A 16160-nucleotide genomic window follows, 5' to 3' on the forward strand; every position below is an offset into this window, starting at 1 on the left:
ACCCACCCTTATCACAAAAACATAACCCCAGGTCCCATATGAGCAGCGTTCCGTTCGATAATGTCTCTCTTGCAGTCTCCCTCAATGTCATCTCCTCACCCAGCCGTGCTCCAACGCCGTACCCAGATTGTCAACAGATAGCTGCATTTTAACAACAGAGCGCTCCACTCGCGATCGCTGAAGATGTGTTACCACACTCTCCACGAAGAACCCCATCATCGCAAGTCCTCCGCTCTGCCGGCACCCGCTGTCCTCTCCCCACAACATACCCGCCACGAAGAAATTCGACACACCAATTTCTCCGCTCTGCCGTCTGCACCGCAGCGCGCTCCCTTAGCGATCGCAGAAGATAAGTTTGGGCAGCCAGATGAGTCGTACAGCCGTCCTAGATCTGGTCATGAAGTCCTCTCCTTGTAGATTCTCGAAAAGTCGTCGTCATGTCGTCCCGATGTCCCGCCGCACGTTCTTTCGACGCCTGGCTCAGTATCCCTGGAGACTCGCGCCCCCAAAAAAACAAACCAACGCGACTGCCGACTTTAACGCCATAATGTGGTATCTGAAAACCACAGACTTAAAGGTTTCTATTGCTTTTGTAGTTGCCAACAACGCCATATTGCAGATAAGTTTGTTGTCCCAGAGATGAGAATGAATGGTTGTAGAATGAATTTGAGTCATCACTAGTCAGTAAGTGAGGTTCCTTTGCTTCCATTTATTGCATAAGTACAAACAGCTTCCTATGGGGACCCTGAGGTCCCCACCACCCCACACAACAGCCTGCCGGCTGCTGAGTCACACACACACTACAAGCTTACATGTCATATTCTTTATAGCAGTGGTCACATTTTGAATAAGAGGAGGTAACATGTATGGGTGTGTCAGCCTTCAAAGGTGAGCCCCCCACCTCCCGGCCCCCACATTTGCAACTGTAAAGGGCAGGAAGGGGGAAATGGGGGGGACATGCCCTCTGTCTCCTGCAGGTAAGACAAAGAAAATGCTAAGAGCACCCACACCCCGCTCAGACAACCCGGCACCTCTCTCTGACTCAATCCACTTCTTCTCTCTGTAGCCTACTTGTACTGTAGACTTGTGAAGTTAAACAATACTAACAAATATGTATGTTATGTTATCAAATATACTACAATACAAAGTAGCCATTTAGCTCATGAATCGAGGGGGACGCGTTCTGTTGCCACACATTTATCATAATGTTGACAGTGGTGGGAAAAGTACTCAAATTCTTTACTTAAGTAAAAGTACCAATACTGCAATATAAAAAATACTCCGTTACAAGTAAAAGTCCAGAATTCAAAATTTACTTGAGTAAAAGTACAAAAGTATTGGCATCAAAATGTACTTAAAGTACCAAAAGTAAAAGTAGGCCACTAAAATGTTTGAAAAGCTCACAATAAGTCGCGATGCATTGGAGAGAATCCACGTTATAAAGTTGAATCGTTTAAAAGAGGAAATTAAAAATCAGCAGAGGAATGAACTTGTGAGCTTGTAGATCTGCTATTTTCAAATAGCCTATGTTGTATAAAATAGGGCTAAAGTGGTTAATGTATGTTTCATAATATCGTAATTTATATCTGGAAAGTAACTAGTAACTAAAGTTTTCAAATAATTGTAGTGGAGTAAAAGTAAGTGCCTCTGAGATGTAGTGGAGTAGAAGTAAAAGTATTGGAAATTGGAAAGTACAAATACCTCAAAATTGTACATAAGTACATGCACTTATTTACTTTCCACCACTGTATGTTGAACTATGTTGTTCTTCGTCTCAGTATAATAAACAAAGCACGTGTGATGGCTTAGGCTACTCTTTTTACCATCCAAAACAAACACTCAGCTCACATCAGAGGCCTCGCCAACAGCCCCACAATAGTCTTCTCTCGTAGGTCGTTGGTTCTCAAAGTCGGGTCTGCGACCTCTTTTCAGATTGGGGGTCCGCAGCCAAATACATATCAATTTGGGGTCCTTGACATGAAAAAGTTTGAGAACCACTGTTGTAGGTTACCCTTTGTCGTTGTCAAAAAGAGCCAATATTCAGCAATTCACATGATAGACACACCCACTGACCATTTCTCTAAAACAATTGCCCAACAATTTCACACGTTGCCCATACAAGCTCATACTGGTCTTCTTGTAAGTGACAGCTGTCAGCTACATCTGTAAAACTGTTAGCTGTTGTAATCTAGCTGCTGACTCTTACATTATGCCGTTGTTTTCTTCAAGGAATGTGGTGCGAGTCTCATAAGAAATCAGATAATATATGTCAAGATGCTGCATGTCCGCGTGGAGTCGGCCAGTGGAATACCCAAAAAGACGTTTCTACCAGATCCAAAAGTGGAAGTTGTGTTTGAAGGTGAGATATCTTTGAATTATTCAGCTTGGTTATTTGTTTTATCGTTCTGTACAAGATGTCTCATTATCATTTCCATTCATACTTTAGACCTCATCGAGAATCTGACACGTATGCTTTAGTTACATTGTAATAACATGACACGTCTTTGTAGTCAAACCTCTGATTCAGATATGGGCATGGTTGGTCGGATCAGTGGTTCTGGACAACCGCCTATTGATTGATTGATTGATTGATTGATTATTGTATTTCCGTGTCCTGCGCACAAAGTGCCCAACCCTCATGGCTTTATAAGACACCATTTTACGCTTACAGCACGTTTACGGTATATTCACATTATACATTCAATTGCAGCTCAGAATTATACAGAGTGCTCTGTCTTCTCTCCCAGGCTTGACAAATAAAATCTGCCACAACAAAAGCTCCTTAAACGAAACATATCTCAAGTTATTCATAATCCATCTAACTCAAGAAAATCACCACAAATAGAAGACATCTTACTAACAAATACCTCTCTTATATCATAATTTTTAGGGCAATAAAACAAAAAGTGAACCTAATTTTCAATTTAATCAAGTTCACAAAACAAACAGTATCTCTCTTCCTCTGGAGTGGCATTAAACCTGCCACTCTCCAGAGCTAATTGTAATGTTCCTGACCGTATTTGTGCACAGAGAGATTGTTGTCTTTTGCTTAAATTATACTTCACATAAGGTTCTACAGTGTACTTGTCCTTTATGAGACAATAAGTTCGCAACTTAGGGTTATACCATATATCACTATACCATTTTTCTATATACCTGGAAAACATTGTACTTCTAATTTCATGAACATCACATAGTAACCTATCTGATAGACTCGATTTCGGGCACGGCACTCCCTCGTGTCATCGGCGACACTCACGCAGTCATTGAAGTCGGACGGTTGGACGGTCGGACAGTTCTCGAGATCCGTGAACTACAGATGCACACACTCAACAGCCACTTGGACAGTCAGACAAATAGAGATTTCACGCATTTATAATACTTTCTTTTCCACAGCTATCATTCTAGCGTTAGAGTAGGCTACAGTATGTCAGAATTTAGAGACTTTTCCCATCTTGTGTCCAACATTGGGAGATATTTATTCACACCTATGAACTTATATAAATAATACTGTCTGAATTCTGAAATATGTTTAATTGATTGATTGAATATTTTATTAGGCAAAAATGTAAAACAGCACATTTTTTACAGTTACATTTAAAATACTTTGTCCAAAAGGTCTTGTTTCCATTGAGGTCTCCATTAAGGCACAGTGAGGACTGAAAGATGCAATTTCCATTTTAATTGTGCTTACAGGTGAAAAGAAGGAAACGAAACATATCAAGAAAGAATTAAATCCTGTCTGGAATGAAGTAAGTGGGAAATAGTTCATGTCAATCTAAAAGAGTCATATTTAGAATAAACACAGACAAAAAAACATATGGATAGATGTTTACTTTGCTTTTGTATAACTAATGAATTGGCTTACAGTAAATTAGCTATTATTAAACAAATCTCCACAACTTTTTCTTTTCTTGAAACTGCAGCTGCTGACATTTGACTTGAAAGGTCATCAATTGGATTCTTCCTCATTCATAGATGTGATTGTAAAAGATAAAGAAACCATTGGATATGACAAGTAAGTGTGCTGGACATACCAAAGTTGAATCTTATCCTTTCCGTCACATGCATGTACTTAGTTACTTTACACCAGTGGTTCTCAACCTTTTCAGGCCTCCCAAAAAAATCATATTGGAACTGGGGACCGCCCACCCTGACAAGCACTTGGAATCGTAGGAGTTAAAGGGGTAGTTCACCCCCCAAATAACTTTTTTTCTATTGATTACTCACCCCATGGAGCCTTGAATTCATGGATATTTATTTGTTTTTGTCGCATTCCTTCCTTTATTATTTGATTATAATAAATTAACCCCATTGATTCCGGTAGGAGACACAAATGCATTTGTGTCTCCTACCGGAATCAATGGGGACACATTTATTATAATCAAATTATTGGCTTAGGAATGTGACAAAAACAAAAAAATATCTATGAATTCAAGGCTCCAGATGGTCAGTAATCAATAGAAAAAAAGTTATTTTGGGGGTGAACTACCCCTTTAAGGCATTACATTTAGTCTGACTCGATTCCACATTTAAAAAGTGTGAAAATGGCCAATCTACATGCTCACAACAGCGAGACGTTGCGAGCATGTAGATTGTCTATTTACAACATTATTGCCTGTAATATTTCATAATTTGGCCGATATTTGTAAATTTTTATGGTATAGTTTGTTGATTACTTTTGACGCAGTAATGGTCTTATTTTCATTTTAGTGGTATTTAAAAGTCCTTAAATTGTCACTTTAGAAATGTGCAGATACCCTGTATACACCTATCCTGTAATGACCCCAGGTGGGTCATTTAGGTTGAGAACCACTGCTTTTACCCCACTGTCATAATATGTGAAGATGTCAAACTGGGTGGGATGTGCACACTGTCAGAGGTCAGGAGTACACTAACCACACTGAACACCACACGTGCAAACACATTTTAAAACAAAGACATAAATGATGGAAAGGCCCTTCGACAATAGCAAGCAACAATAACACAATACTAACAACAGACACCAACTGACCGTAGAGGGGAAAGAAGTTTGGGAAGGGTCATAAAAGAGGGGCCCTCCTTCCAGGGCAGACAGGCATGCAGACTCTATTAAAGAGGGCCCTATACTGAAATGCAAAACAAACAAATAAATAATGAAACTCTTAAAGCAAAGGTCTTCAATAGGCGGTCCTCAGAGTTACTACAGGGGGGGCGCCAAATCTTTGTGTGATAGGAACTTTTCCGGCTATTTTCGGCAAATAGGTTTGGTCTAGAGGGGAAAATAGTGCAGACCAAGTACAAGGTTTCTAAGTATTGAGGGTTTAAGTGGTTAACTGTCTGAAAATTCACTAACATGAATCCAACACAACGCTACACAATGACATTGCTGTCAAACAAGTCTATGAAGCTATCTATGAAATCTATGAAAAGTATTAATCGGCAACACAATTTTATTCAATATGTAGTAGGGGTCCCTGCTTCATTTCTCTCTCAGCTAGTGGGTCCTTGGTCTGAAAATCGTTGAAGACCCTTGTCATAAAGTACTAGCATAGTGGGCAATAATACAAAAAAATTAAGTACAGTAAGAAATAAAACATGTTAACCACTTCTTAAACCCTATATACTTAGTTGAGGGGGACTATATAAAAATAAATTATATGTAAGTAAATCAATAAAATATATAATAATAATAATGTTCTTGATTGATTTTCAGGTTCATCGGCTCAGCTAAAGTTCCTCTGGGAGACTTGACCAGTGATCAAACAAAATCTCTCACTGTACGCTTGGTCAACAACAAACAACAGGCCATTGGGGTAATTAGTTATAATTAGTCCAGATGGATGCCAAAAACATTTACACATTACATGTTCAATCTGATATCCGGATGAAATGATGCTGATCAAAAAGTTGTATTTTTTTTCAGGCAACCATTAATTTGCAGATTTTGTTTAAATCACCTGACAACAGCACTCCCAACTTAAATGACCAACCTGATGGACAGATGTCACGAGGGGATGTTGGTGAGTCATTCAAAAGCTTCTAAACATATAAATGACTTTTGTGTGCGTGTGTGTGTGTGTGTGTGTGTGTGTGTGTGTGTGTCCAGATTTGTGTTCGAGTTATTGGCCACCCATTTTCTTTTTCTGATATTTTTTGTTTGTTTTGTCTGAAAATATGCATGAATCCAACATACTATTAGCAAATATAAATTGTAAAGGCAGCTTTCCTCCGCACCGATTTTGGGCCGACTCGGCGTCGGAAAGCGTTGGATATTGTCGTTGCGTCGGTGAGGGGGTCCGCCGTCGGTTAGGGGGTCCGCCAGGGGGTCCATCGGGACCTTGTCGGCAGACTCCAACAAACCGAACATGTTCAGTCTTTGGGCCGACTTGTAGAGCCGTGGAGTTGAGAAGAGGGGGGAGAGAGAGGGGTAAAGGTTTGGTCCGGGCTGGTTTTGGTGTTGCCAGATTCTGTGAGAGAAACAAGCGACCAGGTCTATGAAAACCTACATTCACTGTTTCTCTTTTAGGCCAGTCAATCTAAGCCAAGAAAAGGCCCAACCCAAAATAAATTGCAATAGTAATGTGATGTAGTTTGTATTGGTCCTAATACCCTCCTACATCTAATATTAAAAGTTTTCCCTCATGGATTTAGTGGAAGTTTTAAGGTTTTAAAGCGGTGTGGTCTTGGTCAAATTGTGTTAAATATTGGAGGGTTTATGTAGAATTACCCAACATATTTGGTGTCTTTTACATACATCTTGGAATAAATGGCTAGAAATAGAAATTTCTTGACCAATGTGTTTGTAAAGGTGTCCAGTGACACATAAAGGTTTAGATTCAACTGTCTTATAGGGGAACCCATAACAGCTGTTATTATATTGACAACTGACATCTCAGTTATTATACTACAAAATAGGTTTGACTTACCTTCCTAGATTTAAAGGGATAGTTTAGTATTATTATTTTGATTTGTATTTTATATTACCAGGGAGTGTAAATGTGATTGAAAATGTATTTCCAAGGTCTATTTAGTGCAGTGGCATTTACAAAAACAGTTTTTAATCATGTTTGCTAACTGCCCGATTGCTTTTGTTTCTACTGTTGAACTGACTTTATTAGTGTATTTCAATTTCTCAAATACTATGAGATGCTGCTCCACATTGTCAATAAGTGATATTTATTGATATATTAACTTGTAATAGTAAGTACCCCAAAGTGCACAATTACATTGAGAACAGGTCATATCTGATGACTGTATGTCAAAGAACACCCTAGAAAACTTAGGTATAGACACAAATTATATGAAATTAGTATGTTCAGAAGCAGAGATATGCTCTAATTTGTGTGACGCTGAAGGCATGAAGGCCCAAAATGTCAACCCCTGAATTTACCTTGATCCACTAAGTATATCATAGGAAACTTTTAATATGTTATTTGGATACCCCAAAGGATCATAAAAAACCCTGAATTACATTACATTACATTACAGTCATTTAGCAGATGCTAATTCTCTTCTAAAACAAGCAACTAAGAGTATATGAATGATTACTGAATGATTACTATTGCAATTTCTCAAAGTGAAGCGATCATTTTCGGGAACCTAAGCTGACCAGTGACCACAATGTCAGGGTACATAGTCACTTTGGTCTCTTCGCAAGTACACAAAGGTGTTAAAACCACCCTGTTCAAGTAAAGCACCTTTCACACATATACAGTATCATGTCAACATGTTTACAGCAAACGTCTAACTTTCCAAGTTAACCATAAATTCTTGCAAGTGTTGATGTTACCGGCATGAACAGAGACCTGAGTCACAATGTTATGAAGGCTGCCAATTTTTCAGAAAACCTTTTAGTGAGAGTTGATCGCATGAGCGTATGCCACCATTAAAAAACTAGAAGAGTGCAATCCTTGGAGTGCAGATCTCCGCCAGGCCGGGTTTGCTACCCCGGGCCTGGCCACCTTGATCACATGCACCCAGAAATAATGTGTACCAATTTGTGTGAGTTTTGGACAAAATCTGTAGGAGCAAAACTGGCACAAAATGGTGGATAACCTAGCTAGTCTGGTATAAATGGCTGGGGCCTATTCGGAGAGTTGCAACATAATCCAGTGGAAAAAAAACATTTAATTGTATGACCTACAGTTCAAGCGTTAAGTCCAAGAGAATGTGGTGGCGGTTCTTCCTGGGCCTAGTGGGCAAGGTTTGCCTGAGATTAGCTGTTCATAGACGGATGGACAATCAAACGATTGGACAGGAGCGATAAATCGACTATACTGTTGGCCATCTCGCTCAGTGGTCCTGTGGTTAGAGTGTCCGCTCTGAGACTGGGGGCTCAGAGTCCGATCCCGGCCGGGTCATACCAAAGCTACAGAGAAGGACAGAGTTTTCTTAATGTTATATAAATAATAAATTACACACACACACACACACACACACACACACACGCACACGCACACGCACACGCGCACACACACACACACACACACACACACACACACACACACACACACACAGAAATGTGAATGGGTGAATGTAATGCACATTGTAAAGCACTTTGGAGAAAGGTGCTACCGGTATATCAATGCACCCTTTACCATTTAAAAGTCATTATCATAATTGTAATTCATGTTTTATTTTTGCCAATAGAACAGACACACTAGTGATTCAGACGATAGAAGCATGCGCAGAAGCGTTTTAAATGCGGAAGTATTGCAATCTCAGATTTGACCAAGCTTCACTGTTCTACCGCGGTTCTGGGGGCTTGCATAGATTAGATTCAAACAATTAAATTTAGGAGGAAGGTAAATTGAATTATTTGAACTTGAATTACATTATAACAAGCGGTAGCATGCATTTAAATCCTCTTGCGGTAAGTACTGGGAGCTGATGGTAGGTGTGGCGCGCTACCACTAGAAATCCACATCTCCCGCCTAGGTTCTAGCCTAGCGCATCGGAGCGGGGATAGACGTTCTCGGCTGATACCGACAATAAGCATCTCCGACCTATTTAGTTACTAAACAGATACTTTGCAAACTAAAGTGTCCATGTCTAGTGTCTAAATGTTTATAGAAGAGGAGAGAGTGTGCCAACAGAACGCCAATTTCAATCCCGAAGCGACACATTTTCAGCCTGTATATCTGCTATTTTTGATGCTTGTGTGACGCTGTTGTATGATCAAGTAGGGAGTTAATTTACAAAACAACACAAAAAGATATGGAGATCAGAGGTTTCTGCCCAACAGCGACGATATCTTGTAGCCATACTTAGCCATTCTTCTGCACATGTCAGAAAGGTGCTGGTGTGATCGACGAGTGATGTTTCTGGTTGTGTGTTCCTGGTTGTGTAGTAGTAAGGTGTTCATATACATTATGTGTGTTTGTGTGGTTTTGCATCTCAGGTGGGGGTGAGGAGGGAGAAGAGGGGGACACAGACCAGCATATGAGAGGGGGGGCTCAGGTGGGCACAGGCCAGACTGGGAACTCCAGCCAAAAAGCCATCTGTCTCAGTCGTAAAAGACACAGAGCCCTGGTCAACAAACCTCAGGATTTCCAGGTATTCTATTCAACACTTGGTTGTTCTTTGAGAACACCTTTTTTAACTAGAAACTTAAAGGGGAGCTCCTGTGTGTGTGTGTGTGTGTGTGTGTGTGTGTGTGTGTGTGTGTGTGTGTGTGTGTGTGTGTGTGTGTGTGTGTGTGTGTGTGTGTGTGTGTGTGTGTGTCCAGATTCGTGTTCGAGTTATTGAGAGTCGACAGCTGCCTGGCAACAACATCAAGCCGGTGGTTAAGGTGAACGTATGTGGACAGACGCACGGGACCAGAGTTGGAAGAGGCAATAATCCATTCTTCAATGAGGTAACAAGTCGGTTATCTTACTGGAACACCATTCTTTGATGAAGTAACGAGTCCGTTATCTTACTGTAACACAATGCTCACAAATGCACTTCTCTCAAAGAAGAGTGACTTGTGTCCAAGGGGAACTCATTTTTCACATGAATCCTATCATTCTATTGTGAGGAAATCATGAAAAACTGAAACAAAACCTCCTGATGCATTCTGTATGCCGAGACTTTAGACTGGCGGAAGTGTTGCGTCAGATTTTCACTTGTATAGTTGTTATAGTTTGTTGCAGCTTGTTACAGTTTTACTTCCTTTCACCTTCTGTCTTTACTACTGCAGTTGATCTCCCTTTGTTCTCTTGTATCTAATCGAGTACAGAAGTCCTGACGTCACTCGTTCATCCCCTGGGTCGTAAAGTAATTTCTCTATGGAGAATAACATTGGGTCATCTTAGAATCGTCTCATATAAGATTTGCGGTCCAAAAATTAACAAACTGTCCCGGGGATATTGTCAGGGAGGTGGCTCTGTATCGTTTATGATAGTCAGTCACTCATATTTGATACAGTCTGTTTCTGGCGGGAATGTAACTAATTCGGCGGAAGTAACATTAGCGTTTTCTCACCGTCAGTTGATGCTTCATATATCCATAAGGGTCAAACCGCCGGGATCATTTTTTTATTTTTGGAACACGATATTAATGTCTATGTGAATTCAGAATGGGGGGGGGGGACCGCGACCCAGGTAGGATGCGTAAATTAAGCATCTCACCTTAAAGGTAGGGTAAGTGATATTTTTGGGTTAAAACAAAAAGTATTTTGTTAAAAGGTTAAAGCACTATATTGTGATAGTAATCATTGCTATAGAGTGTTTGTTCAGTAACAGGAGTCTCCCCGTCTCTCCAGCTCTTTAATAAACAGAAAATACATTTTCCGGTAGGTGTCAAAATCTCAGCCAATCAGGAGAAAGTACAATTTTTTAAGCTTCATTTTTATAGTGTTCCAGTTCCAATTTTGCCTGCTCATTTCTTAGTGTCATCACTTCCAATTTCACTTGTTTAATCTGTATCCTGATTAAGTTCTCTATCCTGATTGGATAAAATTGGTAATGAAACTGAAACTGAAACTAAAATGCATTTTCTGTTTTATAAAGAGCTGGAGAGACAAGGAGACTCCTTTTACTGAACAAACACTCTATAGCAATGAGTACTATGAGAATATAGAGCTATTTAACACTTATTTTAACCAAAGGAAATCACTTACCCTACCTTTAATTATTGCGATGTTTGATGACATAATGACAACTACAGAATTTTTGCTCTGTCTCACATAAAATGTGTTAAGTAACAGAAATACCCAGAAATAATGAAATATGTATTTATTATACTTATTCCCTGGTTCCCCAGATATTCTTCTACAATGTGAACATGCTCCCCTCAGAGCTGTTTGAGGAGTACATCAATTTTCAGGTGAGTACAGATTGTTGCAATTTTTTTGCACTCCATCTCAATCTCTGTAAGTTGTTGTTGTTGTCCTTTATGTGAAAGTTTTTACACTATACATGTCTCTGGCAGTTACTTTTTAAGATGATTCTAGAGTTTGCAGTGGTCTTGTGATGTATTGTTGACAGCATTCTCTCTGGTTTCTCTCATGCAGGTCTATGACTCCTACTCACTAATGGGGGAATTCAAGGTCAAGTATGAGAACGGCTTTCAAATGCTTATTTATGATCTAACTCAGTGCAGTGTTCTCTTTTCAGTCCAACAGAATGAAGATTTGTTCCACTAACTTGACATTCTCTCTTTGTTTATCTAGGTGGATGTTGGCTTCATCTACGATGAGCCTGGTTAGTCTTTTCTCATAGAACGCTCACTCAGTATTGGATGAGTGTTTCTCTCAGTCTTATCAGAATTCCTTTTGTTCACGGTGAGTGTGACTGTGCCGTGTCATTTGCAGCTCATGCTGTAATGAGGAGATGGCTTCTCCTGAGTGATCCTGATGACTCCAGCTCAGCAGGCAGAGGTTACCTGAAGGTCAGCGTGATGATTGTTGGAAATGGAGATGAACCACCGGTACGAATGTCACCTCACACTCACGGTCCCTTTATCTCTGTTGAGTACAGATGAGTATAGAAAACCCCACCAGGCTGGGTAGCCTAGGCAGGGCTGTGCAAGTTGTGCGTTGCAGCCGTTAGGACCTGAGGAAGTGGGCGGAGCATTTCTACAATACACTGTACACAGGGCATCTTTATGCATGTGTGTGTGTGGGCAGAAGTGAAAGTGCTTTTGGAGGTTTGCTCTATAGCAGTGTTATGGAAATTATAATTTGACTGCTATGGGCAAACATCATACATTATAATATGTCTAAAGCAGTTTCTTTGACAACAAGACAAAATGCATCTCATATTTATCATTTCAAATTGTTGAACAGAGGCTCTGCACACTAGTCATCTTTAGCAAGTTAACAGCCACAAACTATAACAGCCACAATCTATAACACTGACAGCAAAGAGGGCTGAGTGCAGCACTGTGAATGAGGTGGAACCGTCACACACGTGTGTGTGTCTGTCTGTCTGTCTGTCTGTCTGTCTGTCTGTCTGTCTGTCTGTCTGTCTGTCTGATGCATTAAACTATTGGCATGTTGGCATAAATTTAAATCTTTCCTTGACAAAAGTACATTCTATAATGTCCCATCTTAGAGAACATTATCTTAAAGCCCCTCCCCTCTGTGTGTGTGTGTGTGTGTGTGTGTGTGTGTGTGTGTGTGTGTGTGTGTGTGTGTGCGTGTGCGTGTGCGTGTGCGTGTGTGGCTACATGCATTAAGCTGTTGGCATTTAAATCTTTCCTTGACAAAAGTATACTCTTTCTTTAATGTCCTATCTTTCTTACAGAACATCATCTTATGTTAAACATTGTGTCATTGAGTGTCTTCTTGTCCATGCAGAGTGAGAGGAGGGACAGTAATGATGAACAGGATGACATAGAGAGTAACCTGCTGGTACCGGCTGGTGTCACATTACGATGGGTCACTCTGAACCTCAAAGTCTACCGCGCTGAAGATATGCCCCAAAGTAACTATCTCTGATTTGATCACACACCTGAAAGTCTCTTTCATTAAAATATCAAGCTTCTCAGTGAAAATAACAATATCTTGTATTGCAGTGGATGATGCCTGTTTCCAGACAGTCAAACGTGCTTTGGGAGGCGAAGGAGACATGAAAAACTTGGTGGATGCCTTTGTGGAAATGAGCTTTGCTGGCAAAAAGGTATTTTACAGCATGTCCAAGTACTGTACAAACAAACACTGCTCATATGTTTTTATTTAATTCAGATTCAGTTACAAATGTGCAATGTTTTTTGTTTTAGCTGTACACCAAAATTATAGAGAAAAATGCAAATCCACAGTGGAACCAAATAATCAACCTCCAGGTCAAGGTATGAAAGATGAATATTATGATGGACTGTTCAATTTCATTTGATATTGAGCAACACTTAATCCTTAAAGGAGCATTTCACCCCTGGAAGAACTTGCAGTCACTCAATGTTAATAATATATATATTAATTATCTATTATAATATAGTAGATAACAGTAGCAAAATTTCAAATTTGCACCCTATGGCCAGAAAAATATAGAAGTCTTGACTTTGACTGGATGACTGGGGTTTGGCTGCATTACTACAATGACCACAATGCTTTGGGGCACTGCCCTTCCTTGAGGGGAGGAGGCTGCGTGGGGGCGTGGTCTACATTGTAACTTTCCCCTCCCAGTTCTCACTACAACAACATCAACAAACACATACAGCACATTGGCCAGTGTTGCCATGTCTGCTTATTATAAGCGTCTGGTTTCTAAAATGTAGTTGATATTTGGGCTCGTTTCCAAATGTTTTGATTGTTGTTTAAACCAGTGGTTCTCAAACATGTTCATGTACTTTTCCACGGACCCTCATCTGTGCACTGCGCGCCAACATATTTGCCAGGGAGACCCTACCAAAAATGTGTTGTTAAAATGTTTAAAAAATATTCCACATTTTGCACTTTTTTCCCCTCAAGATTTTTTGGAAAATAGCAGATCTACAAGCTCACACTGCGTCACATCGTTACGCGTTGTGAGCTTGTAGATCTGCTATTTTCGGGACCTGATGTCGTCATGTACTGAGTAGCTCTGAAACATGTCAGTCATGGCGGAGCTTCAACCTGGTGTTTGCACTTTCTACATGTTACAGACCGTACATCTACATAAACGTTCATATTTCAAATATAAAGTGCTGACCTCATGCCACGGATGTTACAATTTGAATCAGGTGGGTCTAAGTACCAGTATCTTCCGTATTGTTTAATAAAAAGCATTTTAATGCAATCGGTGGCCATTTTCTCCTTATGCTTTCAATTACGCGACCCTATCGGTTGGGATGTATATTGCACTCTGATACATTATACAGCTAAGAGAAAATGGCCACCATTCGGATTTAAATGTTTTTTTATTGAAAAATACGGAAGATACGGGTACTTAGACCCATCCGATTCCAATTGTAACATCTGTGGCCACGGGGTAAGAACTTTATATTTGAAATATGAACGTTTATGTAGATGAAAGGGTTGTGAATGGAGAAAGTGCCAAAACCAGGTTGAAGTTCCGCCATGACAGTCATGTTCCCAAAAAAAAAGAGGTTTCCGTGGCTACAGGCAAAGTCAACAATAACAAACGTTCCGTTCACGCCACGGCTCCACAAGCTAGTTTAGTCTACCCGAGGGATACAACATGAGATTATAGTGATAGTGGCAACTTTACAGCATGTTTACTTACTCGAGAGACAAGCGTCCACCGTCCACGGTCCGTGTACATTCTGTCAGTTCCACTAGGAAACATCCCCGACGGGTTGTTGCTCCTCACTGTCCGCATAGCTGCGTGTGGGTCCGGGTACTAAAGTATAACTCTGATATGTTTGCAGACGCCATGATAGTACATGTGAGGTAGCTAATGGGAGTGGTCGAGTGGGGAAAGAAGGTTGAACAATGTTACGGTGACACCTTCGGGGCCGGTCCTTTGAGCTATGGGGGTTGGTTTGGATTTGAACTACACCTGTAGTCACCTGCAGTCATGTAGTGCGGACATAAGGTGAGAAGCTGCGGAAAACGTAATTTGACGCTATGGGCAGCAAAATCTGCGAGGTGTCCCTTTAAAGTTATTAGAGTTTATATCATACTTTGTAGAGCCCTGCACTTTCTTATAGACAAGAAACACCGTCATGTGATGGAGTATAAATTAACTCTCCTCCTTTGTGTTGTGCAGTTCCCCTCCATGTGTGAGCGTATCAAGCTGACAGTTTATGACTGGTAAGCTCCAGAAACATACTTTGGATGGCATCACAGGTAACAAACCATTGACAAATCAGTTTACCATACCAGTTCACTGCTTTCAGGGATCGTATGACCACGAATGACACTGTGGGAACCACCTTTTTGAATCTGAGCCAAATAGCATCATCTGGGAGTGAGGTTGAAGGTAATAACAGAATGTTTGTCTGTTTATCGTCACTAGCTGTCCAGCCTAGAAAGGACAGATTAATTGATGATGTAGTAAAATGATAAAAGACAGAAGTCCCATATACTGTAATATGTTATGTTCATCCTCTTTCAAGTCCACACTGAAGAGACACTTGTGCACACTGGCTTTTGGCAAATAGTTTGTTTCGTTTATTTTTTGTTGATGTACAGTGTACTTGGGGTTATATAAATTCAAGTTATTATTATTATTAGTATTATTATCTAGTGGTGCAGTAGAGGGTATATGCCTTACTGTTAGTCTCTCCAGCCAGACAACTCTTCCACAATCTTTGACTGCTCTAGTCTAGAGAGTCTGTTACTACTCCTCCTAAATGTTCTGCATAGGAAGGAAACAGAAGTGTCTTCTTTATTTGCTGTGTATTTTCAACACTTCCGACTTGTTGGGTGGAATCATTTGAAAACTTTGTGAGCAAGGTTCGGCAAACAAAATATACATGTACATGTATCAGTACATATTGCTTCTATAGTTCTAACTCTTTAGATACTGATGCTGCATTATCAATAATATTTGCTTTGACCTAATTTTGAGTTTGCCTAGTTGAAAAGTGAAGAAAACAATCCCGCACGCGCACACACACCAACACCATTGCCCACTTGTAAAAGCCCCACCTCATTCACAGTGCTGCACCCACTCTCTTTGCTGCACTTGAAAACAGCTGTCACTGAGTTTATAGTTTGCGGGTGTTTGAAGCTTTTCCTGTTTTTAACTGAAAGCGTCTGGCAACTCAGACACTTATGCGAGTGTTACAGTAACTTGCTAAAGATGAAGAGT

At 40.3% G+C, this 16160-nt stretch overlaps 1 protein-coding gene across 1 annotated transcript in view; it reads left to right on the forward strand.

Annotated features, from left to right (window-relative positions):
- Window positions 1–16160, forward strand: part of LOC308100673 (myoferlin-like) — a 60920-nt gene that overhangs the window by 18821 nt on the left and 25939 nt on the right. Inside the window, exons 2-17 of the mRNA XM_080449739.1 lie at window positions 2230–2359; window positions 3697–3752; window positions 3927–4018; window positions 5696–5795; window positions 5906–6002; window positions 9383–9537; window positions 9710–9838; window positions 11227–11289; window positions 11477–11512; window positions 11636–11666; window positions 11777–11892; window positions 12764–12890; window positions 12982–13085; window positions 13186–13254; window positions 15114–15157; window positions 15244–15326. Of these exons, the coding sequence (XP_080305865.1) occupies window positions 2275–2359; window positions 3697–3752; window positions 3927–4018; window positions 5696–5795; window positions 5906–6002; window positions 9383–9537; window positions 9710–9838; window positions 11227–11289; window positions 11477–11512; window positions 11636–11666; window positions 11777–11892; window positions 12764–12890; window positions 12982–13085; window positions 13186–13254; window positions 15114–15157; window positions 15244–15326 (1387 nt within the window). The 5' untranslated portion in view covers window positions 2230–2274. The remainder of the gene's footprint in view (window positions 1–2229; window positions 2360–3696; window positions 3753–3926; window positions 4019–5695; window positions 5796–5905; window positions 6003–9382; window positions 9538–9709; window positions 9839–11226; window positions 11290–11476; window positions 11513–11635; window positions 11667–11776; window positions 11893–12763; window positions 12891–12981; window positions 13086–13185; window positions 13255–15113; window positions 15158–15243; window positions 15327–16160) is intronic.

Source organism: Gymnoscopelus braueri (genome assembly GCF_963280865.1).
Source record: "Gymnoscopelus braueri genome assembly, chromosome: 14".
NCBI classification, from domain to species: Eukaryota; Metazoa; Chordata; class Actinopteri; order Myctophiformes; family Myctophidae; genus Gymnoscopelus; species Gymnoscopelus braueri.